The 26,938-nt window shown below is 42.0% G+C and overlaps 1 protein-coding gene across 1 annotated transcript; it reads left to right on the plus strand.

The window, feature by feature from the left end:
- The first annotated feature begins 6 nt into the window (after positions 1–6).
- Positions 7–13,961, plus strand: LOC123738677 (uncharacterized). Its single transcript, XM_082969013.1, has 2 exons — positions 7–1,000; positions 10,357–13,961. The coding sequence occupies exons 1-2, from the start codon at positions 673–675 to the stop codon at positions 11,199–11,201; spliced, it is 1,173 nt and encodes a 390-aa protein (XP_082825139.1). The 5' UTR covers positions 7–672; the 3' UTR covers positions 11,202–13,961.
- Positions 13,962–26,938: the final 12,977 nt, after the last annotated feature.

The following is a 26,938-nucleotide window of genomic DNA, read 5'->3' on the forward strand; positions in this document are numbered from 1 at the left end:
TGAAGAACCGTCCACTAGATTATACGTCACACTGGCAGCATCGCCTGAAAGACGCACATCGCCGTCTACTGACTGGAGGGAAACGCAGTTGAGGATCAGATTTTATTTCAGACAAAGATTATTTTTAAATGAATTTAATGAAATATTACTATTATATTGAGATATACAAATACCTGAATGTGTTGGTTGATTAGTGCGATTACATTTTTCTTTACTACAGCACCTTTATTAAGGCAGTTTCATTAAGTCAAACTAAATCTAAATAAGTAGCTAGCTACTGTCGGTCTATACTGCTCCTACATGGTGTAACAAGACATCATGTAGATGTATATAATGAACAGACTAGGTCTATACTGCTCCTACATGGTGTAACAATACATCATGTGGGGCTTTAAGGCGATGCTGTTAGTGTGACGTATAATCTAGTGGACGGAACGCTTCTTTCGAACGAAAGCAACAGTTAGTCAGCCACCTCGGTAGCTTGCTAGACAAAATAGCCGAACCAATAAAGCTCTTTAGACGCTTTCGTGTATATTAGCCACTGTGTTTTAAACCCACTTCTGTCGTCTAGTTAGTTATCAGATTTAATTTCATATTTACGGTGTTGTTGTTATTGGTCAGCTAGCGGGCTGGATAAGTTAGCATTAGCCTAGCTAGCTAGCATTCCCGACCATGAGTTCACTAAGCTACTCTCCTCCTGTTAAAGAAGAGGTCTGCTGGACGGGGGAAGAAGGACTGTGGCTGAACGTTGTCGTGAAAGAGGAGGAAGAGGATGTCCCAATACAAAAACAAGTAAAGGGTGAGGCTGTTACAGTGAAAGAAGAAGAGAAAGACGTTTCAGTTAAAGAAGAGGAAGACGCGTTCAGAGTGAAAGAGGAGGAGGGGGAGATGTCTGTCACATTGGAAGAAGAGGATGAAACTGGATATCTGGGCTCGGTTTCCCAAACGCATCTTAAGGCATCCAATGGTTCTAACGATAAACGGGCCATGATTAACACTAGTAAGTACTGTCTTAAATACAGAGGCACAAACTATGCAGTTGTTGAACTGATGTGTGGTGTTACAGGGGAAATATGCAATATCTACATCCATATTTAGACTTTTAAATTATTTATTTATAGCCATTGATTCTTGAAGAATATAACACATGCCTCATGAGCTTAGTTCAACTGTTGTACCCCATCAGAACCCCAAATAAGCTTTTTTTACTCAAATGTTGAGAAACAATGTAAATCAACACTGTATCGCCTCAACATGGTTAAAACTATAATGTTGATATCATGGATGGTCAGTCTTTGCATCCATAGGTCTGTCTATGCATTTGAGACTAGTTACATTTCTCCAGCCCCATCATCATCTTATTACCAAAACAGTGGTGGAATGACAGCTTTGTTATTGTTTGGACTGTAGGTTGGTTGATTTGATTGTGTGGCTTTTTTAAAGGGGCAGCCTAGGATTTAAACAGCAACAAAATGTCAGCCCTGAGACTTGGTTTGGTAAACAGCTGAGGAATGGGGTCTGGAGAAATGTAACCACTCTCTCAAATTCATAGAGAAAGCTATTGTAGCAACCGTAACCCAAAACCTAGTTCGGACATCTTGGTGTAACAGTTATAAGGTGTTGGCTTGACAGTCGCTGGACCCAGGTTTGAGTCCAGCTCAGTGCTACCACCTGAATTGACTACACTATAAATACAAGCACTGGCCATCCATGAGGTCAAAATTATAGTTTTAAACAAGATTTCAAGGCTATACAGTGCTTGTTGACAAACAGTGGTGTTTTATGAGCTTATGTTTTGGTTTCTGGTGGGGTAATACGGTTGAAACATTTGAGGCATTTATAAGTTATATTCTTCAAGAATCAATGGTTATATAGTAAATGGGTCTTTCTATAACTGCCAGTGTAGATTTCCTGTGGGGGTCAAATTGTTAGTGCTGTTGATAAGTCATTAACTGTGTTAGAATACTCATACTAACCGTGCTATTTGTGATGTGAATTGAGTATGTAGTATGCTTATTGGTAATAAATTCGCTCTGGCTATCTACTCTGATTTCAGAGCGCACTCCTAGGACATTATGTTATACAATACATGCATTTTTTGTTCCATCAAGTTCATATTTATATCCAAAAACAGCATTTTACAGTAGCGTGAAATTCAGATTTTTTTCTTCTCAGAAATGCTTCCGGTGAACATAACAAAATTACTATTCGAAAACATTGGTAAATTATAATATTGTCATTCAAAGAATAATATATTATCATCTCGTAATTGCTACCGAATGGCCAGATCTCAAAATAACTTTACTGGGAAATCACATTTTGCAATAAACGGGGTGTTATGCTAAGAACAATATGCTATGTTATACAGTTAGCATCATCTAAAATCGATAATAACATTGTAAATACCCCCTTACCTTTGATTATCTCCATCAGAAGGCAGGATCCCAGGTCCGGAAGGCATTCCAGGTCCGGAACAAATGTGGTTTCTTTTGACAAAGTTCATAATTTATGTCCAAATAACACCAAGTACTTAGCGTTCATTATGCTCCCACAAAACGTGGTTGGGGGGCTGGTAAAATCACGCCGAAAAGCTAAAAAAAAAAACTAGTAAATAATCTATTTATGTTCGTTCAAACATGTCAAATGTTGTTTAGCATTAATCTTTTGGTCCATTTTTAACGTTAAATATCAGTAATATTTTCACACAACCTATCCTATGTCTAGATAAAAAATGATGACAAACTCACGTTTCTCAGATTTATGCGCAGGCGCAAAAAAATGAAGTGATGACATGTCAACTTCCTTGGATTCTAATTTGCTCTCTGTTTATCATAGACGCTTCAAACAACTTTATAAAGATCGTTGACATCTAGTGGAAGCCGTAGGTGTTGCGAAATGAATCCTTTCTCACTATGGTATCTATAAAACAATGACACTAAATAGTACAGTCACAAAATTCACATTTTTTTGGGATCTATTTTTCACAGGTTTTTGCCTGCAATATGAGTTTTGTTATACTTACAGACACCATTCAAACTGTTTTAGAAAATTCAGAGTGTTTTCTATCCGAATGTGTTAATGATATGCATATCCTAGCTTCTGAGTTGGTGTAGGAGGCAGTTAAAAATGGGCACATATTTTTTTCAAATGTCTCAATACTGCCCCCGAGCCCCAACAGGTTAAGTATGTAGTTACAGTATACTACAATTAACTAATAGTATGTTGTATATACTCATTAAGTATGTCGTTACAGTATACTAAAATTAACTAATAGTATGTAGTATATACTCATTAAGTATGTAGTTAGTCTTCCCTGTGGCTCAGTTGGTAGAGCATGGTGTTTGCAACGCCAGCATGGTGTGTGCAACGCCAGGGTTGTGGGTTCGATTCCCATGGGGGGCCAGTACAAAAAAAAAAAAAATGTATGCATCCACTACTGTAAGTCGCTCTGGATAAGAGCGTCTGCTAAATGACTAAAATGTAAATGTAAAAATGTTACAGTATACTACAATTAACTAACTTAAGTATGTAGTTACAGTATGTTAGTATGGGTATTCAAACACAGCTATTCGCCTTTTTTCTATTTATTTTTCAATGCCATTACATTAAAGGCGAAACATACCTACATTTATGAATTGTTTGAAACCTTCGTTTTAAACCCTTCTCAAAGCTGGTGCCTTCCCGGATTTGTAATTTTTTTAAATCATAAAACACTACTTGACTTTCCTTGTATTTATGGCAGTTTAGTTCCCTTAAGGGTCAGTCAACTTTGGTACAACATACCAAAGTCACGACTTCGGTTGAAGGATCTAAAATCACACCTGAAAAGGCCAATGAAATCCGCGCCTGGCTGGAAGTCCCGCCTTCCACAGATGATGAGCGTCAGGCTGGGATTCATTCCTTCCATTATTCCACTCTTCACCTCGGTGTGAACAGGAACAATTCATGCTACTTAAACATTCAATTGTAACACGAGACTGTCTTACGTGGGCCAACTAAACTGACACTTAGTGGTAGAGCGTGATCACCCCCTGGATTTTGTGTGGTTCTCATAGTTTCCTAATCACAAACAATGTCCTGGCTTTAACAATCAATAATATGGCTAAAAATGTGACCTAGACAATGAAAGTTCAGACCGAGGTAAAGTTGGATTTATATTCACACATTCAGATATTTAACAGACATTGGCCAAAAGCGATTTAAAATTGTAAAAATCAATAACTAATTCATTGATTGTCACAAAAACATCAAACTAGGTATGATTTTTTCTATAAATGTCAGTGTGGGTGCACCATTTCAGTGTGTCCGTGATGTGTACGCCGAGGAACTTAAAACTCTCCACCCTCTCCACTACTGCCCCATCAATGAAGATAAGGGGCTGCTCCCTCTGCTGTTTCCTGAAGTCCACGATCATCTCCTTTGTTTTTTTTACATTAAGTGTGAGGTTATTTTCCTGACACCACACTCCGAGGGCCCTCACCTCCTCCCTGTAGGCCGTCTCGTCGTTGTTGGTAATCAAGCCTACCACTGTAGTGTCGTCTGCAAACGTGATGATTGAGTTGGGGTCGTGCATGGCCACGCAGTCGTGGGTGAACAGGGAGTACAGGAGAGGGCTGAGAATGCACCCTTGTGGGGACCCAGTGTTGAGGATCAACGGGGTGGAGATGTTGTTATCTACCCTCACCACCTGGGGGCTGCCCATCAGGAAGTCCAGGACCCAGTTGCACAGGGCGGGGTCGAGAACCAGGGTCTCGAGCTTAATGACGAGTTTGGAGGGTACTATGGTGTTAAATGCTGAGCTGTAATCGATGAACAGCATTCTTACATAGGTATTCCTCTTGTCCAGATGGGTTAGGGCAGTGTGCAGTGTGATGGCGATTGCATCGTCTGTGGACCTATTGGGGCGGTAAGCAAATTGGAGTGGGTCTAGGGTGTCGGGTAAGGTGGAGGGGATATAGTCCTTGACTAGTCAAAGGACTTCATGATGGCGGAAGTGAGTGCTATAGGGCGGTAGTCATTTAGCTCAGTTACCTTAGCTTTCTTGGGAACAGGAACAATGGTGGCCCTCTTGAAGCATGTGGGGACAGCAGACTGGGATAAGGATTGATTGAATATGTCTGTAAACACACCAGCCAGCTGGTCTGCACATGCTCTGAGGACACGGCCGGGGATGCCGTCTGGGCCTGCAGCCTTAACCGAGGGTTAACACGTTTAACCTCTCTGGGGTATGTGGGACGGTAGCATCGCCAACAGCCAGTGAAATAGCAGAGTGCCAAATTCAAAACAACAAAAATCTCATAATTCAAATTTCTCACACATACAAGTATTATACACAATTTTAAAGATAAACTTCTCGTTAATCCAACCACAGTGTTAGATTTCAAAAAGGCTTTATGGCAAAAGCATACCATTAGATTATTACGACAGCACCTAGACAAGAAAAACCACACAGCCATTTTCCAAGCAAGGAGAGGCGTCACAAAAACCAGAAATACAGCTAAAATGTATCACTGACTTTGATGATCTTCATCAGATGGCACTCATAGGACTTCATGTTACACAATACATGTATGTTTTGCTCAATAAAGTTCACATTTATATTTAAAAAAAACCATTTTACATTGGTGTGTAATGTTCAGAAATGTTTTACCTCCAAAACCTCCAGTGAATGAGCACATCAATTTACAGAAATACTCATCATAAACGTTGATAAAATATACAACTGTTATGCATAGAATTAAAGATAATCTTATCCTTAATGCAACCGCTGTGTCAGATTTCCAAAAAGCTTTACGGCGAAAGCACACTTTGCAATAATTGGAGTACAGCGGAATGCACTCCCAGGAATCCCAGTTCCACAATAAATGTTATTTTTGTTTAGATAAAGTCCATATTTATAAAGTCCAAATACCTCCTTTTTGTTCGAGCGTTCAGTTCACTATTCCAAATGCAGTAGGCGCATGCACTAGGTTCAGACGAAAAGTCCAAAAAAGTTATATTACAGTTTGTAGAAACATGTCAAACGATGTATAGAATCAATCTTTAGAATGTTTTTATCATAAATCTTCAATAATATTCCAACCGGACAATTCCTTTGTCTTCATAAATGAAAAGGAACTCAGCTCGCTCTCACGGCCGCGCGCATGACTGAGCTCATGGCTTTTTCCCAGACACCTGATTCCAATAGCTCTTATTCTCTCCCCATTCACAGTAGAAGCCTGAAACAACGTTCTAAAGACTGTTGACATCTAGTTGAAGCCTTAAGAAGTGCAATCTGACCCCACAGACACAGGATATTGGATAGACAATCCCTTAAACTACAAACTTGAGAATTCCCACTTCCTTGGTTGGATGTTTCTCAGGTTTTCGCCTGCCATATGAGTTCTGTTATACTCAGACATCATTCAAACACTTTTAGAAACTTCAGAGTGTTTTCTATCCAAATCTACTAATAACATGCATATCCTAGCTTCTGGGCTTGAGTAGCAGGCAGTTTACTACGGGCACGCTTTTCATCCGGATGTGAAAATACTGCCCCCTACCCCAAAGAAGTTAAATGTTTTACTCACGTTGGCTATAGTGAAAGAGAGCCCGCAGGTTTTGGTTTTGGTAGGTTTTGGTCGTGTCAGTGGCACTGTATTGTCCTCAAAGCGAGCAAAAAAGTTGTTTAGTCTGTCTGGAAGCAAGGCATCGTGATCCGCGACGGGGCTGGTTTTTCTTTTGTAGTCCGTGATTGACTGTAGACCCTGCCACATACCTCTCGTGTCTGAGCCATTGAATTGCGACTCCACTTTGTCTCTGTACTGACGCTTAGCTTGTTTGATTTAATAGTATGTTTACCTAGTTCCCTCCTTCAGGGAACAGTAGTTATAGTCATAACGTGGATTTAATAGTATGTTGTACCTAGTTTCCCTCATTCAGGGAACAGTAGTTATAGTCATAACTTGTGGATTTAATTGTATGTTGTACCTAGTTTCCCTCCTTCAGGGAACAGTAGTTATAGTCATAACGTTAAGCTTGTCATATGATGAGCTTCAACTTAAATACTGGATCTTGCTGTCGGACAGTTTGTTGTATTCAGATCTCTGAAATGCACTCTAACTACGTAACATTTAGTGTCTCCTTATGTTACACTGGGTTAACAGTTTTCACGGGCACAGAAATCCTAAATCATTTCAGAGTTTGCTAAATCCAATGGTTCTAACCGAGAGTCACCTTAACTTTATTGACAACACCCAAATGGATACTGTCATTAATGTGGTTCTTCAATAATTACACATAATACTTAATACTGTAGCTGTTTAGTTAGTCACATGTTCAACTATCATCAGCTGATCCACGAAATCATTTTCTGCATGCCAGTCAAATGTGCTTCTTCATTCATTACTCTGATAAAGACAGTTATGCCGTGCTCCACGTTGGATCCAACATCCCAAACAAATCGATGTTTATCATGTGTTATTGTCTGCTTGATTTACAGTAGGGTCTCGTTAGTCTGTCTGAACACAGAGATACTTAGCTCACAATGTGTAGAGAACTGTTCCTTGATGGGTAGGCTATTGTACAACACACAGAGCTATTTTCCTTTATTCAGGACATTTAGAATGACAACTCATTACAGAGTAGCCTAGTGGGATTATTCACAAAATGATCTGGTGATCAGGTTATGAAATGTCATCACAGACATTTTAGTTTCCATGTTTCACCTGAAATATTAAATGATTTATAGTCCTAGGTCTATGTTGTTAGGTGAAGTTATGGGTCCTACAGTAGGTCTATGTTATTGTTAGGTGAGATTATGGACCATTTTGGCATACACTTAGTGGACAAACCCTCATTGTCAGGCTGATGGAAAACTTGCCAATGAGCATTTTACTGGTTGAAGTCATTTTTAACCTCTCTAGGGTCGGCGGGACGAAATCGTCCCACCTACTCAACAGCCAGTTGAATCCCATGGCGCGTTATTCAAATACCTTAGAAATGCTATTACTTCAATTTCTCAAACATATGACTATTTTACACCATTTTAAAGACAAGACTCTCGTTAATCTAACCACACTGTCCGATTTCAAAAAGGCTTTACAACGAAAGCAAAACATTAGATTATGTCAGCAGAGTACCCAGCCAGAAATAATCAGACACCCATTTTTCAAGCTAGCATATAATGTCACATAAACCCAAACCACAGCTAAATGCAGCACTAACCTTTGATGATCTTCATCAGATGACAACCCTAGGACATTATGTTATACAATACATGCATGTTTTGTTCAATCAAGTTCATATTTATATCAAAAACCAGCTTTTTACATTAGCATGTGACGTTCAGAACTAGCATACCCCCCGCAAACGTCCGGTGAATTTACTAAATTACTCACGATAAACGTTCACAAAAAACATAATTATTTTAAGAATTATAGATACAGAACTCCTCTATGCACTCGCTATGTCCGATTTTAAAATAGCTTTTCGGTGAAAGCACATTTTGCAATATTCTGAGTAGATAGCCCGGCATCACAGGGCTAGCTATTTAGACACCCACCAAGTTTAGCCCTGACCAAAGTCAGATTTACTATAAGAAAAATGTTATTACCTTTGCTGTCTTCGTCAGAATGCACAACGCATTTTGTGACAAAAAAATTCTAAATATTCCATTACCGCACATCGAAGCATGTCAACCACTGTTTAAAATCGCTGTAAAAAAGCGATAATATTCCGACTGGGAATCTGTGTTTAGGTTCAAAGACGATAGAAAATAAAAACATGGGGTCGACTCGTGCACGCGCCTCAGCCCATTGTCCTCTGATAGAGCACTTGCCAAAAGCGCTAATGTGTTTCAGCCTGGGGCTGGAATTACATCATTCAGCTTTTTCCCGCCATCTGAGAGCCTATGGGAGCCGTAGGAAGTGTCACGTTACAGCAAAGATCCTCAGTCTTCAATAAACAGAGTCAAGAAGCTCAAGGAATGGTCAGAGAGGGCACTTCCTGTAAGGAATCTTCTCAGGTTTTTGCCTGCCATATGAGTTCTGTTATACTCACAGACACCATTCAAACAGTTTTAGAAACTTTAGGGTGTTTTCTATCCAAAGCCAATAATTATATGCATATTCTAGTTTCTGGGCAGTAGTAATAACCAGATTAAATCGGGTACTTTTTTTATCCGGCCGTGTAAATACTGCCCCCTACCCCCAACAGTTTAAATATAAAGTATTACATTTTCGACATTAACACAAACATTATATTAAATCAGGACATTCAAACGAGCCTTACAATTATAATCCAAAGTAGTGTAAAATGATAATAATATTCATAATCAACCTGGAAATGGAGGCTATTTTTGCTGTCAGCCTATGAGAACTCCCCTGAGTTTTCCCCCACGGTGGTGAATTAGTGAATAGACACAGCTTAATGTGAGTTTCCTTGAGTAGCACTCCTGATCTTGCGCTGATAGTGCGCTGTAATATTCAGAATACATTGTGAAAAACTAAAATCTTTGCTCACCATTTTTTAAATATATATATTTTTTTCACCCCTTTTTTTCTCCCCAATTGGTAGTTACAGTCTTTTCTCATCGCTGCAACTCCCGTACGGACTCTGGAGAGGCGAAGGTCGAGAGCCATGCGTCCTCCGAAACACAACCCAACCTAGCCGCATTGCTTCTTGACACAATGCCCATCCAACCTGGAAGCAAGCAGCACCAATGTGTCCGAGGAAACACCGTACACCTGGCGACCTGGTCAGCGTGCACTGCGCCCGGCCCGCCACAGGAGTCGCTAGTGCGCGATGAGACAAGGATATCCCTGCCGGCCAAACCCTCCCCTAACCCGGACGACGCTGGGCTAATTGTGCGTCGCCCCATGGGCCTCCCGGTTGCGGCTAGCTGCGACAGAGCCTGGACTCGAACCCAGAATCTCTAGTGGCACAGCTAGCACTGCGATGCAGTGCCTTAGACCACTGCGCCACTCGGGAGGCCCTTGCTCACCATTTTTGCTCCAGGCAGATATAGTACATCCTTAATTAGGGAGGAGTTTCTACAACCAAATTGCGTGTGCATCGCCCTTGTCGCAATTTTAGCAAACACAGATTGGGGCCTATATTGGATACCAAAAGTTGCCTGCACACTGCTTAGGAGTTCAACACCTTTTACTTATTTCTAGTTACTACTAATTTGAAAACAAGACTAAATATGACTATTGTTGCTCACTTGACTGTCTTAAGACAATTGTCAAGTAATTTTAACATTCATTACAGACGTCAATTGTTGTACAATATCATGGCTACGCTGTTGGCATCATCTTTTTCAGTGGATTTCTACTGTTGTGGGCCTTTAACCATCTGTCTGACTTGTTCACACAGGAGAGAGACGTGACTATCGTGGATCCTCTGGGGAGCCTCAACACCATGATGCTGATGAGGCAGAGAGGAGTCTGTCCAGATCCTTTCACCTCAAGTTACACCAGCAGAGACCCACAGGGAAGAAATCTATCTGCTGCTCTGACTGTGGGAAACATTGCAAATCTTCATCAGAACTTAAAATACACCAGCGAACACACAAAGGAGAGAAATCTCACCACTGTTTTGATTGTGGGAAGAGTTACTTAAGATTAAAATCACTTCAAGTACACCTGAGAATTCACAATGGAGAGAAACCTTACAGCTGTGATCAATGTGGGAAGAGTTTTACTACATCTAGCTATCTGATTATACACCAGAGAACACATACAGGAGAGAAACCATACAGCTGTACTCAATGTGGGAAGAGTTTTACTCAGTCAAGCAACCTGTTATCACACCAGAGGAGACACACAGGAGAGAAAGCTTTTAATTGTAATCAATGTGTGAAAAGTTTTATTACATCTAGAGAACTGACTGAACACCAGAGAACACACACAGGAGAGAAACCTTATATCTGTGATCAATGTGGGAAGAGTTTTATTTCATCTAGCCATCTGACTAGACACCAGCGAGTACACACAGGAGAGAAACGATTCCACTGTTCAGATTGTGGAAAAAGATTCTCAACTTCACAGTATTTGAAGAAGCACCAGAAAACACACACAGGAGAGAAATCTTATAGCTGTGATAAATGTGTGAAGAGTTTTACTCAGTCAAGCTCCCTGAAATCCTACCGTAAACTACACACAGGAGAGAAATCTTTTAGCTGTGATCAATGTGGGAAGAGATACTCTGATAAAAGTTAGCTGATCAAACATCAGAAAATACATACATGAAGGAGTAGTTTCATGATCTCAATGTCACAATGTAGAATGTTTTAACATTGTAGTAGGAGTATTTTAATCATGTCACAATGTAGAACCCTAAACGTTTGCCCCCTGTTCTATTGATTTCAACATGATATGGATATTAGCCTCAGGGGGAAAATCCAGGCTCTGAAATGGAAGAGTACTATTTATGTGATTTAACAAAAAGTGACTAACAAAAAAAGAGCTGTGTTACACTTAACCACGTTGGTGACCCACTGGAATCACAATGCAACACTTCAAAATGTAGCTAGCAGTTTTCTACAAATTGTCCTCTAACCAGTGATGTACACCTTACTCCCAGATTCCGTGTGGTTTTTGAGCTGTTAGTTTTAACAGGACGTGCAACCTCATCTCCCTCCTCTCGCACAATTGATTTCAACATGATATCGATGAGTGATGACAAATAAGTGTTGGGTTCCTTTGTTTAGTGACCCCTACATTTAAATGCATCACTCCAAAATGTAGCTGACTGTCTTCTGCAGGTTGTCCTCTAACCTTTAGTTGTGTTAGTTTTCTGATTTCCCAATTAATCGATATCAGTGATTTATTGCTACTTGTCAAAGCAACAGCGTTTCTGGTGCTTGTGCAGTTCATAAGGTGCTTGTTTAAAAAAATACAAGTAATATAATTATTGTGGCAGATGTGCGTAAATAGCACATTTTATGTTTAGGTTTTCAATATATCACACTGTTTCTGCATATTGGTTATTGATTTGGACACGTTAAAACTGTGTTTGACATTGGGGATAGTCCACCTAGCAAAATGTCATTGAAAAGAAGACTAATATATGTCCGGCTGTAGTTGAAAGTGTATTTTTGTTGTTTTTTCAATGATGTCATTGTAAATAAGAATTTGTTCTTACAATGATGACCTACCGGGGAACAGTGGGTTAACTGCCATGTTCAGGTGGAGAACGACAGATTTTGACCTTGTCAGCTCTTGGATTCAATCCAGCAACCTTTCGGTTACTGTTAAATGAAGGTTAAAATAAAGAAATAAATACACATGGACGCAGTATAATAAATTGGTCTATAATCAATTTTATTAACAATCTTATATCACTCCAGTATTTCTTTGCAACATTCAAATGCTAATTGTCTTTATTCCACTACTGAAGAAGTATGTCTCAAAACACCTTATATTTCAAACATTCAGCCTGACAAAAGATACATTTTATTATTCCATGCCTCACCATTAAGTTAATTATTACCAATACATATTAAAAAAGGGGTGTATATTTGGTTTTGATATTTGATATTTACAATTTATGTAACATTTAGTAATTATTATTATTAATGTAACCAACTGACAATTCTTGGTACAATTATATTGACATTGTTGCCCTGCTTTTAGAATATCAGGGTTCATTCTCAGATGTGCCAACCCAAATGTACTAGAGCATGACATTGGGGACTGGGCCCCGATCCAACAACATGCCTATCTAGTGAACCCAGAAAAGAGAGAGAAGCTCTGCAGTGAGGTGGAAAGTTACTACGGATATTGCAGGAGTTTCCTCTTGAAATCAGACATGTCTGTGGTAAGGACAACTTGGTTGCTGATTGTCTCAAGGCTGGGCAGTTAAAAAGTTTTGTGTTTTGCGTTTAGCCAGTGCGTTGCCATGGATCACAATTTATTTTGACTGCACGTTTTTCCGTATTGGAGATGAGTTTTGTTTGGGCTCGTTCCAAGGGGACGAGAGTTCTAGAAGCTAGTGAGTTTTAGGAAGACGAGAGTTCTAGAAGCTAGTGGGGAAAAATGTTTTTTTTCTTGTTTTTAATTGTTGACAGCCAGTAGACACCATGTTTATGTTGGTGAAGGTGAAGCATTGTAGTTTATTATCATGTGAAATGGAAGTTGTTTTCTGTTGGTGGTGAGCAAACTTGTCCAACAAAAACATAGGATATATTTGTTGTCTTAAGGGGGAAGGTTTTACAGGCTTTTGTTGTTCCATTTATGTTTTGAGGTTTTACTTTAGCACGTCTAGCTCGTTAGCACGTCTAGCTCGTTAGCACGTCTAGCTCGTTAGCACGTCTAGCTCGTTAGCACGTCTAGCTCGTTATAGCACGTAGGACGCACTGATTGGTGTCACCTCTTTAGTCAGTATGTGTTACACCTGTGCTGGCTTGTCCATCTCGTTAGTGGGAAGGTGTTTCACCTGAGCTGGTCCAGGTTCTGTTTAAGAGTGTCTGGCCCAGTGCTCCAGTTGTCTTGATACATGTGGAGAGTCAACACCTTTAGTTGCTCCACCTTTTTGGTTTGCTTCCTGTCTTTAAGTTTGGTGTGGGTTTTTCTTGTCTTTGCCTCTTCTTGGGCAGATTTAGTGGGTCTCGTGGTGGGTGTCTTTTAGGTCCCAGTTGTTGTTACTAGTCAACTTTCAGTGGACACCCCCATAGTGTCTATCAGAACCCCTCCTAAAACCCCACCTGTTTAGTTGTGGTTGTTGTCAGTGACTCATTGTTAGTTCCTCTTCTGTTTGAGCAACATTTTAGATTTTTCTTGCTGGGAAATGTAACAACAAACAACGTAGTAAAACAATCTGATATTTTGGGTTGGATGCTGCATCCAATTGTTAATATTTTAGTCATTGGCATTTCTTTAGGGTGCTCATTAGTCTTTCAGTGGTTAATCTTGTTTTTCATCCTCTGTTTGTGTACTAAATATTTATGTTTATTTTCATTGGTTTCACAGGGGAAAAAAACAATGCTGTATAAATAAAGCTTGATTTGATTTAAACATATTGTAAAACAAATGAATCCAATGACTGACCAATCAAGACTATTTCCAAACCAATGAACAAATATGTGTAAAAGCAACACATTTCTTGGTCAGTCTTAATATGAAAAACGATCACTTTTCCAGCCTGCTGAAGGCGTGGTGGAGTGGTAAACACCACCCCCGGCTCTACCAGGAGCTTGAGGTGGTCTCCCACAGCTATGCTTATGTCATGTTCTGTGGCCTTGCCGTTCCATTTCTTGACTGTGTTTATTTCTGTGTTGCAGAAATAAACACATTTAGTCATATTATATAAAACACTCAGGGCCGGTTTCACAGACAAGGCTTAAGCTTAGTCCCAGACTAAAATGCTTGTTTGAGCTGTCTTAACTCAAAGGGATTTGCACAGACTTATTACATTTACATTTAAGTCATTTAGCAGACTCTCTTATCCAGAGCGACTTACAAATTGGTGCATTCACCTTATGATATCCAGTGGAACAACCACTTTACAATAGTGCATCTAAATCTTTTAGGGAGGGGGGGGGGGGGTAGAAGGATTACTTTATCCTATCCTAGGTATTCCTTAAAGAGGTGGGGTTTCAGGTGTCTCCGGAAGGTGGTGATTGACTCCGCTGTCCTGGTGTCATGAGGGAGCTTGTTCCACCATAGGGGTGCCAGAGCAGCAAACAGTTTTGACTGGGCTGAGCGGGAACTGTGCTTCCTCAGAGGTAGGGGGCCAGCAGGCCAGAGGTGGATGAGCGCAGTGCCCTCGTTTGGGTGTAGGGACTGATCAGAGCCTGAAGGTACGGAGGTGCCGTTCCCCTCACGGCTCCGTAGGCAAGCACCATGGTCTTGTAGCGGATGCGAGCTTCAACTGGAAGCCAGTGGAGAGAGCGGAGGAGCGGGGTGACGTGAGAGAACTTGGGAATGTTGAACACCAGACGGGCTGCGGCGTTCTGGATGAGTTGTAGGGGTTTAATGGCACAGGCAGGGAGCCCAGCCAACAGCGAGTTGCAGTAATCCAGACGGGAGATGACAAGTGCCTGGATTAGGACCTCCGCCGCTTCCTGTGTGAGGCAGGGTCGTACTCTGCGAATGTTGTAGAGCATGAACCTACAGGATCGGGTCACCGCCTTGATGTTAGTGGAGAACGACAGGGTGTTGTCCAGGGTCACGCCAAGGTTCTTAGCACTCTGGGAGGAGGACACAATGGAGTTGTCAACCGTGATGGCGAGATCATGGAACGGCAGTCCTTCCCCGGGAGGAAAAGCAGCTCCGTTTTGCCGAGGTTCAGCTTGAGGTGGTGATCCGTCATCCACACTGATATGTCTGCCAGACATGCAGAGATGCGATTCGCCACCTGGTTATCAGAAGGGGGAAAGGAGATGATTCATTGTGTGTCATCTGCATAGCAATGATAGGAGAGACCATGTGAGGATATGACAGAGCCAAGAGACTTGGTGTATAGCGAGAATAGGAGAGGGCCTAGAACAGAACCCTGGGGGACACCAGTGATGAGAGCACGTGGTGCGGAGACAGATTCTCGCCACGCCACCTGGTAGGAGCGACCTGTCAGGTAGGACGCAATCCAAGCGTGGACCGCGTCGGAGATGCCCAACTCGGAGAGGGTGGAGAGGAGGATCTGGTGGTTCACAGTATCAAAGGCAGCAGATAGGTCTAGAAGGATGAGAGCAGAGGAGAGAGTTAGCTTTAGCAGTGTGGAGAGCCTCCGTGACACAGAGAAGAGCAGTCTCAGTTGAATGACCAGTCTTGAAACCTGACTGATTTGGATCAAGAAGGTCATTCTGAGAGAGATAGCAAGAGAGCTGGCCAAGGACGGCACGTTCAAGAGTTTTGGAGAGAAAAGAAAGAAGGGATACTGGTCTGTAGTTGTTGACATCGGAGGGATCGAGTGTAGGTTTTTTGAGAAGGGGTGCAACTCTTGCTCTCTTGAAGACGGAAGGGATGAAGCCAGCGGTCACTCTAAATTCCAAGCATCTGCCTCTAACCCTAGGAAGCTCTTTAACACCTTCTCCTCCCTCCTGAATCCTCCTCCCCCTCACCCCCCCTTCTCCCTCTCTGCGGACGACTTTGTCAACCATTTCGAAAAGAAGGTTGACGACATCCGATCATCGTTTGTTAAGTCAAACGACACCGCTGGTCCTGCTCACATTGCCCTACCCTATGCTTTGACCTCTTTCTCCCCTCTCTCTCCAGATGAAATCTTGCGACTTGTGACGGCCGGCCACCCAACAACCTGCCAGCTTGACCCTATCCCCTCCTCTCTTCTCCAGACCATTTCCTGAGACCTTCTCCCTTACCTCACCTCACTCATCAACTCATCCTTGACCGCTGGCTACGTCCCTTCCATCTTCAAGAGAGCGAGAGTTGCACCCCTTCTCAAAAAACCTACACTCGATCCCTCTGATGTCAACAACTACAGACCAGTATCCCTTCTTTCTTTCCTCTCCAAAACTCTTGAGCGTGCCGTCCTTGGCCAGCTCTGTTGCTATCTCTCTCAGAATTACCTTCTTGATCCAAATCAGTCAGGTTTCAAGACTGGTCATTCAACTGAGACTGCTCTTCTCTGTGTCACGGAGACTCTCCGCACTGCTAAAGCTAACTCTCTCTCCTCTGCTCTCACCCTTATAGACCTATCTGCTGCCTTTGATACTGTGAACCATCAGATCCTCCTCTCCACCCTCTCCGAGTTGGGCATCTCCTGCGCGGCTCACTGTTGGATTGCGTCCTACCTGACAGGTCGCTCATACCAGGTGGCATGGCGAGAATCCGTCTCCGCACCACATGCTCTCACCACTGGTGTCCCCCAGGACTCAGTTCTAGGCCCTCTCCTATTCTCGCTATACACCAAGTCACTTGGCTCTGTCATATTCTCACATGGTCTCTCCTATCATTGCTACGCAGATGACACACAATTAATCTTCTCCTTTCCCCCTTCTGATAACCAGGTGGCGAATCGCATCTCTGCATGTCTGGCAGACATATCAGTGTGGATGACGGATCACCACCTCAAGCTGAACCTCGGCAAGACGGAGCTGCTCTTCCTCCCGGGGAAGGACTGCCCTTTCCATGATCTCGCCATCACGGTGGACAACTCCATTGTGTCCTCCTCCCAGAGTGCTAAGAGCCTTGGCGTGACCCTGGACAACACTCTGTCGTTCTCCGCTAACATCAAGGCGGTGACCCGATCCTGTAGTTTCATGCTCTACAACATTCGCAGAGTACGACCCTGCCTCACACAGGAAGCGGTGCAGGTCCTAATCCAGGCACTTGTCATCTCCCGTCTGGATTACTGCAACTCGCTGTTGGCGGGGCTCCCTGCCTGCGCCATTAAACCCCTACAACTCATTCAGAGCGCCGCAGCCCGTCTGGTGTTCAACCTTCCCAAGTTCTCTCACGTCATCACGCTCATCCGCACACTCCACTGGCTTCCAGTTGAAGCTCGCATCTGCTACAAGACCATGGTGCTTGCCTATAGAGCTGTGAGGGGAACGGCACCTCCGTACCTTCAGGCTCTGATCAGTCCCGGCACCCAAAGAAGGGCACTGCGTTCATCCACCTCTGGCCTGCTGGCCCCCCTACCTCTGCGGAAGCACAGTTCCCGCTCAGCCCAGTCAAAACTGTTCGCTGCTCTGGCACCCCAATGGTGGAACAAGCTCCCTCACGACGCCAGGACAGCGGAGTCAATCACCACCTTCCGGAGACACCTGAAACCCCACCTCTTTAAGGAATACCTGGGATAGGATTAAGTAATCCTTCTAACCCCCCCCCTCCCACCCTCCCCCCCCCCCCAAAAAAAAAAGATATAGATGTACTATTGTAAAGTGGTTGTTCCGCTGGATATCATAGGTGAATGCACCAATGTGTAAGTCGCTCTGGATAAGAGCGTCTGCTAAATGATGTAAATGTAGTCTTGCATGTCGTCTACTTTGGTGCTAATTAGCATTTTCGAATCCGAGAGTAAAGAGAGACACATATATTGATAAAAGTATTTGTATTTATTATGGATCCCCATTAGTTCCTGCCAAGGCATCAGCTACTCTTCCTGGTGTTAATTATGGATCCCCATTAGTTCCTGCCAAGGCATCAGCTACTCTTCCTGGGGTTTATTATGGATCCCCATTAGTTCCTGCCAAGGCAGCAGCTACTCTTCCTGGGGTTTATTATGGATCCCCATTAGTTCCTGTCAAGGCAGCAGCTACTCTTCCTGGGGTTTATTATGGATCCCCATTAGTTCCTGCCGAGTAAGGTCAGGGAGCGTGCCAGCCTGCCTGAACCGCCCTTTTCAAGCAAAAGGTATAACATTTACATTTCCCCTTACACATGTACTGCACTGGAATTATCCCTCTACACATGTACTGTACTGGAACGATCCCTCTACACATGTACTGTACTGGAATTATCCCTCTACACATGTACTGTACTGGAACGATCCCTCTACACATGTACTGCACTGGAATTATCCCTCTACACATGTACTGTACTGGAACGATCCCTCTACACATGTACTGCACTGGAATTATCCCTCTACACATGTACTGTACTGGAACGATCTCTCTACACATGTACTGTACTGGAATTATCACATTGGCTGGCAGAAACTTACAGTTTTTTTTATTGGGCCATCAAAGCTGTCTCAGTGAGAGACTAGTTGATTATGGACTAACAGTCTAACAGTTTGAAGGACACAACTCATGTTATTCTGGTTAAACAGTGAGAGACTAGTTGATTAAGGAGTGCAGATTTTTTTTACAATTAGGAAATAATATGTCATGTTTTGCTCGTACCTCAGCCAGCATTGTGAATGGTTAGGAAATAATATGTCATGTTTTACTCGTACCTCAGCCAGCATTGTGAATGGTGTCTAAGGCGATGACAAACTAGACCATGGCAGTAAATCTAATACTTAGGTGTTTTTTGTCATGTATGAAAGGTCTGTGTTGGTTCTGTGGTTATAAGTTACTGATCTTGGAATACATTTCTGGCCATGCTGACAGGGTTGGAATCAAACCCAAAGTCCACCCGGTACACTGGCAGGGTCTGAATCAAACCCAATGTCCACCTGGTACACTGGCAGGGTCTGAGTCAAACCCAATGTCCACCTGGTACACTAACAGGGTTTGAATCAAACCCAATGTCCACTTGGCATACTGGCAGGGTCTGAATCAAACCCAATGTCCACCTGGTACACTGACAGGGTCTGAATCAAACCCAATAACCACCTGGTACACTGGCAGGGTCTGAATCAAACCCAATGTCCACCTGGTACACTGACAGGGTCTGAATCAAACCCAATGTCCACCTGGTACACTGGCAGGGTCTGAATCAAACCCAATGTCCACCTGGTACACTGGCAGGGTCTGAATCAACCCAATGTCCACCTGGTACACTGACAGGGTCTGAATCAACCCAATGTTCACCTGGTACACTGGCAGGGTCTCAATCAAACCCAATGAGCACCTGGTACACTGGCAGGGTCTGAATCAAACCCAATGTCCACCTGGCACACTGACAGGGTCTGAATCAACCCAATGTCCACCTGGTACACTGGCAGGGTCTGAGTCAAACCCAATGTCCACCTGGTACACTAACAGGGTTTGAATCAAACCCAATGTCCACTTGGCATACTGGCAGGCTTTGAATCAAACCCAATGTCCACCTGGTACACTGACAGGGTCTGAATCAAACCCAATAACCACCTGGTACACTGGCAGGGTCTGAATCAAACCCAATGTCCACCTGGTACACTGACAGGGTCTGAATCAAACCCAATGTCACCTGGCACCCTGACAGGGTCTGAATCAAACCCAATGTCCACCTGGTACACTGACAGGGTCTGAATCAACCCAATGTTCACCTGGTACACTGGCAGGGTCTGAATCAAACCCAATGACCACCTAGCACACTGGCAGGGTCTGAATCAAACCCAATGTCACCTGGCACCCTGACAGGGTCTGAATCAAACCCAATGTCCACCTGGTACACTGGCAGGGTCTGAATCAAACCCAATGTCCACCTGGCACACTCTGGGCTAAACTTTGCTATCTCATTCCATGAAACATCGACGCCAAAATAAAGTGCTTGGGAACCAAACAAGTCTTCAGGCAAGGTTACTCATGTAGTCAACCAAACCACCTCTACTTGACTTCACCTTGTTCCTCATCTCAGTGAGTTTAGGTTGGGGAAACCATGGAGGAGAGGGCTTTGGACCTCATCTCAGTGAGTTTAGGTCGGGGAAACCGTGGAGGAGAGGGCTTTGGACCTAGTACATGACATTGAGGAGGAGGGAGCAGCTGTAACACAGTACCTGGTCTAGTACATGACATTGAGGAGGAGAGAGCAGCTGTAACACAGTACCTGGTCTAGTACATGACATTGAGGAGGAGAGAGCAGCTGTAACACAGTACCTGGTCTAGTTCATGACATTGAGGAGGAGAGAGCAGCTGTAACACAGTACCTGGTCTAGTACATGACATTGAGGAGGAGAGAGCAGCTGTAACACAGTACCTGGTCTAGTTCATGACATTGAGGAGGAGAGAGCAGCTGTAACACAGTACCAGTGGTGTAAAGTACTTAAGTAAAAGTACTTTCAAGTACGACTGAAGTAGTTGTTTTGGGGTATCTGTACTTTATTTTACTATTTTTTTTATTTTTGACAACTTTTACTTCACTACATTCCTAAAAGAAAATAATGTACTTTTTAATCCATACATTTTCCCTGACACGCAAAAGTACACGTTACATTCTGAATGCTTATCAGGACAGGAAAATGGTCCAATTCAGCACTTATCAAGAGAACATCCCTGGTCATCTCTACTGCCTCTGGTCTGACAGACTCACTAAACAGAGATCATCCCTGGTCGTCCCTACTGCCTCTGATCTGGAGGACTCACTAAACATAGAACATCCCTGGTCGTCCCTACTGCCTCTGATCTGGAGGACTCACTAAACAGAGAACATCCCTGGTCGTCCCTACTGCCTCTGATCTGGAGGACTCACTAAACAGAGAACATCCCTGGTCGTCCCTACTGCCTCTGATCTGATGGACTCACTAAACAGAGAACATCCCTGGTCATCCCTACTGCCTATGGTCTGACGGACTCACTAAACATAAATGCATCGTTTCTCAATTATGTCTGAGTGTTGGAGTGTACGCCAGGCTATCCATAAATTGTAAAAACAAGAAAAAAACATTTTTTTCCCACAAGCATCTAGAACTCTCGTATTACTAAAAACTCATAAGCTTCCAGAACTCGAATTCCTAAAACTTCCTAGCTTCTAGAACTCTCGTCTTCCTAAAACTCACTAGCTTCTAGAACTCTCGTCCCCTTGGAACGAGCCCGAACAAAACTCATCTCCAATACGGAAAAACATGCAGTCAAAATAAATTGTGATCCATGGCAATGCACTTGCTAAAAGCAAAACACAAATCTTTTTGACTGCCCACCCTTGAGACAATCAGCAACCAAGTTGTCCTTACCACAGACATGTCTGATTTCAAGAGGAAACTCCTGCAATATCCGTAGTAACTTTCCACCTCACTGCAGAGCTTCTCTCTCTTTTCAGGGTTCACTAGATAGGTATGTTGTTGGATCAGGGCCCAGTCCCCAATGTCATGCTCTAGTATATTTGGGTTGGCACATCTGAGAATTAATCCTGATATTCTAAAAGCAGGGCAACAGTGATGCATTTACATTTAGGGGTTGCTTAACAACAGAACACAACACTTATTTGTCATCACTCATTGATATCATGTTGAAATCAATTGTGCGAGAGGAGGGAGATGAGGTTGCACGTCCTGTTAAAACTAACAGCTCAAAAACCACACAGAATCTGGGAATAATGTGTACATCACTGGTTAGAGGACAATTTGTAGAAAACAGCTAGCTACATTTTGAAGTGTTGCATTTTGATACAAGTGGGTCACCAAAGTGGTAAACACCTAGCTACATTTTGAAGTGTTGCATTTTGATTCAAGTGGGTCACCAACGTGGTAAGTGGAACACAACTATTTCTTTTGTTAGTCACTTTTTGTTAAATCACATAAATAGTACTCTTCCATTTCAGAGCCTGGATTTTCCCCCTGAGGCTAATATCCATATCACGTTGAAATCAATAGAACAGGGGACAAACATTTAGGCTTCTACATTGTGACATCATTAAAATACTCCTACTACGATGTTAAAACATTCTACATTGTGACATTAATTCATTGATATCATGAAACAACTCCTTCATGTATTTTCTGATGTTTGATCAGAGATCTTTTATCAGAGTATCTCTTGTCACATTGATAACAGCTATGAGATTTCTCTCCTGTGTGTGTTCTCTGGTGTACAATAAGACGGCTAGATGTAACAAAACTCTTCCCACATTGATCACAGCTATAAGGTTTCTCTCCTGTGTGTGTTCGCTGGTATTTAGCGAGAGGGCCAGATGTAACAAAACTCTTCCCACATTGATCACAGCTATAAGGTTTCTCTCCTGTGTGTCGTCTCTGGTGTACAGTCAGATGGCTAGATGTAGTAAAACTCTTCCCACATTGACCACAGCTATAAGGCTTCTCTCCCATGTGTGTTCTCTGGTGTAACATCAAATTTTGAGATGTACCAAAACTCTTTCCACATTGATCACAGCTATAAGATTTATCTCCTGTGTGTGTTCTTTGGTGTGATATCAGGTTGCTAGATGTAACAAAACAATTCCCACACTGAGCACAGCTATAAGGTTTCTCTCCAGTGTGTATTTTGTGGTGTGATTTCAGGCAGCTTGACTGAGTAAAACTCTTCCCACATTGATCACAGCTAAAAGACTTCTCTCCTGTGTGTGTTCTCTGGTGCAGCTTCAAAGTCTGTGATGTTGAAAAGCTTTTCCCACAATCTGAACAGTGGTGAGGCTTCTCTCCTGTGTGTACTCGCTGGTGTATTTTAAGTTCTGATGAATCTTTGCAACGTTTCCCACAGTCAGCGCAGCAATGAGATTTCTCTCCTGTGTGAATTCTCAGGTGTACTTTTAGTGAATTTGATCTTGAGAAAAGTTTCCTGCAGTCAGAGCAGCAGTAAGGTTTCTCTCCATTGTGTACTCGCTGGTGTATTTTAAGTTCTGATGAAGATTTGCAATCTTTCCCACAGTCAGAGCAGAAGATAGATTTCTTTCCTGTGGGTCTCTGCTGGTGTTTCTTGAGGTGTCCTGATGTGGAGAGACTCTTCTCTGCCTCGTCAGCATCATGATGTTGTTGAGGCTCTCCAGAGGATCCACGATAGTCACATCTCTCTCCTGTGTGAACAACAAAGTCAGACCATTTGAGGTAAAAGGTGATGCCCAGATCATACCCACGAAGTTGTACAACAACTGACGTCTGTTAAATTATTTGACAATTAAGACAGTCAAGTGAGCCGCAATAATCACATTTTGTCTTGTTTTCACATTAGTAGTAACATCGATGATTGTAGGCTAGAAATAAGTTATTAAAGTTGTTGAAATCCTAAGCAGTGTGCCAGACGACTTTTGGTCTCCAATTTTGGCTCCTTTCTGTGTTTGCTACAATTGTGGCACGAGGGCGATTCACACACAATTTGGTTGCAGAAAATCCTCCATGCTAATGAGGAAACCGATAGTTATGGATGTAGTATATCTGCATAGGGCAAAAATGGTGAGCAAAGATTTTAGTTTTTCACAATGTATTCTGAATATTACAGCGCACTATCAGCTCAAGATCAGGAGTGCTACTCAAGGAAACTCACATTAAGCTCTGTGTCTATTCACTAATTCACCACCGTGGGGGAAAACTCAGGGGAGTTCTCATAGGCTGACAGCAAAAATAGCCTCCATTTCCAGGTTGCTTATGAGTGCATTTCACATTACTTTTGGATTATAATTGTAAGGCTCGTTTGAATGTCCAGCTTAATAAAATGTTTGTTTTATTGTTGCAAATCATCAACTGCTTTATACTTAAAAAACACTTCAAACAGCAAAATGCTCTTTGGCTAGCTTTGCCATCAGCCTGACAATGAGGGTTTGTACACTAAGTGTTGAACAAATTGGCCCATAACTTCACCAAACAATAACATAGATGTACTGTAGGACCCATAACTTCACCAAACAATAACAGACCTACTGTAGGACCCATAACTTCACCTAACAATAACATAGACCTAGGACTATAAATAATTTAATATTTCAGGTGAAACATGGAAACTAAAATGTCTTTGTCATGACATTTCATAACCTGATCACCAGATAATTTTGTGAATAATCCCACTAGGCTACTCTGTAATGTGTTGTCATTCTAAATGTCCTGAATAAAGGAAAATAGCTCTGTGTGTTGTACAATAGCCTACCCATCAAGGAACAGTTCTCTACACATTATGAGCTAAGTATCTGTGTCCAAACAGACTAATGAGACCCTACAGTAAATCAACCAGACAATAACACATTATAAACATCAATTTGTTAGCGATGTTGGATCCAACATGGAGCACAGCATAACTGTCTTTACCAGAGTAATGAATGAAGAAGCATTTTGGTTGTTGTTGCATGTCGTGATGTTTGTCATGTGACTGTCATTCAGAAAATGATTTCCTGGATCAGCTGATGATAGTTGAACATGTGACTAACTAAACAGCTACAGTATTAAGTATTATGTGTAATTATTGAAGAACCGTGTTAATGACAGTATCCATTTGGGTGTTGTCAATAAAGTTAAGGTGACTCTCGGTTAGAACCATTGGATTTAGCAAACTGTGAAATGATTTAGGATTTCTGTGCCCATGAAAACAGTTTTCCCAGCGTAATATAAGGAGACACTAAATGTTACGTAGTTAGAGTGCATTTCAGAGATCTGAATACAAAAAACTGTACGAACAGGACAATAGCCTAAACCACGAGGCCAAATCTACACTGGAGGAACTTACCAAGATGACATTGAATGTTCCTGAGTGGCCTAGTTACAGTTTGGACTTAAATCGTCTTTGGCAAGACTAGAAAATGGCTTTCTAGCAATGATCAACAACCAACTTGACAGAACAGGAAGGATTTTCAATAGAATAATGAATATTCACATGAAGATCAGTCGCCTATTGGATGACATCACGACTTCCCATCAAGCCAACTCCTTGAAGGCCTTACTATGACATCACTCACTCCTTCTAGTTTGCAGTTTTGTAAAAAAAACACTATTTTGCTCAAAACATTTATTTGTTTCCCTTTAGTGTGTTTATACTTTACTGTATTTATATATCACTTTTCAACAGGAAAAGTTTTTATAAAATCACTGGAGGACGTCATGAACAATTCATACAGTACAATAACATATTCAAGTGTAGAATGTCCTTTAAAAATCACACATTAGTTCAACAACTGCAGAGTTTGTGTCCCTGTTTTATAAGATAGTGCTCACTGTATTTACTGGTGTTAAACAGATCAATGTCCCTGTTTTATTAGATAGTACTCACTGTATTTACTGGTGTTAATCAGATCAATGTCCCTGTTTTATTAGATAGTACTCACTGTATTTACTGGTGTTAAACAGATCAATATCCCTGTTTTATAAGATAGTACTCACTGTATTTACTGGTGTTAAACAGATCAATGTCCCTGTTTTATTAGATAGAACACTGTATTTACTGGTGTTAATCAGTTCTCCAGTCTTCTCTTCTTCGTCCTCCTCTAATGTGACAGTAATCTCCCCCTCTTCATCCTCCACTCCAAAAACTGCATCTTCCTCCTTTTCTTTCACAGTAACATCCTCCTCCTCTTTCACTCTGAACGCGTCTTCCTCTTCTTTCACTGTAACGTCTTTCTCTTCTTCTTTCACTGTAACAGCCTCTACTTCTTTTTTTATTGAAACATCCTTCTCTTCCTCCTCCTCTTTCACAAGAGTTTCTTTTTCCGTCCAGCAGACCTCTTCTTCTTTAACAGGAGGAGACTAGCTTAGTGAACTCATGGTCGGGGATAATAGCTAGTTAGCATTAGCGACTAGACTAGTGCTAACTTAACCAGCCAGCAAGCTGACTTACAACTTAAATATGACATAAAATGGGGTAGCTAGTTGTTTCCACATAAGTATGTTTAAATCATAGTGGCAATTAAACCACGAAATTGTCTAAAGAACTTGAATGTTCCCGACTTTGTCGGCTAGCGAGCTACCGAGGTGGCTGCAGTTGTTGAAGAAGCGTTCCGTCCACTAGATTATACGTCACACTAGAAACATCGCCTGAAAGACACATATCGCCATCTCCTGTCTGGAGGGAGGAAACGCAGTTGAGGAGGGAAAACTTTTTTTATTCTTCATTGAATTATAATATTATAAAGCAGTTTAGGGAAACGTTTTTTCCCTCTCCATTAAATAACAATATTATATCAACACGTACAAAGAGCAACAAGTGTTGTTTGATTAGTTCAGATTTTTATGAGAATTTAAAACAAACTTAACCTCTACTTCACATCTGTATTTCTGATTCAGTCAAATAACGAGATATCAAAATAAGCACCTAGTTATTGATACCCTTGATAAAGATGAGCAAAAATTACTGTATAAAATAAATAAATAAACTTTTCCCACTACCAGGATATTTTAGCCCAAAACCTGGTTACCTCTCTGCTAGGAGGCTGAAACTTGGCCATAAGTGGATCTTCCAGCAAGACACATCAACATCCACAAAGAAATGGTTAATTGGGTACAAAATCAACATTTTCAATGGCTATCTCAGACTTCGTACTTAAACTCCATTGAAAACCTGTGGTTTGAATTGAACAGGGCAGTCCACAAGCGCAGACTAAATCAATCAAGGACCTGGAGAGATTCTGTATGTGTTCTCTAATCTCATAAAACATTTCAGTGTCATTATCCTCCCAAGGGGAGAGTGCTGGAGAATTAAAAACATGGTTTTCAATAATTCAGACCCCTACATTTTGAGAATTACATGTTAAACTAAATC

The sequence above is a fragment of the Salmo salar genome, chromosome 02 (assembly GCF_965601325.2).
Source record: "Salmo salar chromosome 02, fSalSal1, whole genome shotgun sequence".
Lineage (NCBI taxonomy): Eukaryota > Metazoa > Chordata > Actinopteri > Salmoniformes > Salmonidae > Salmo > Salmo salar.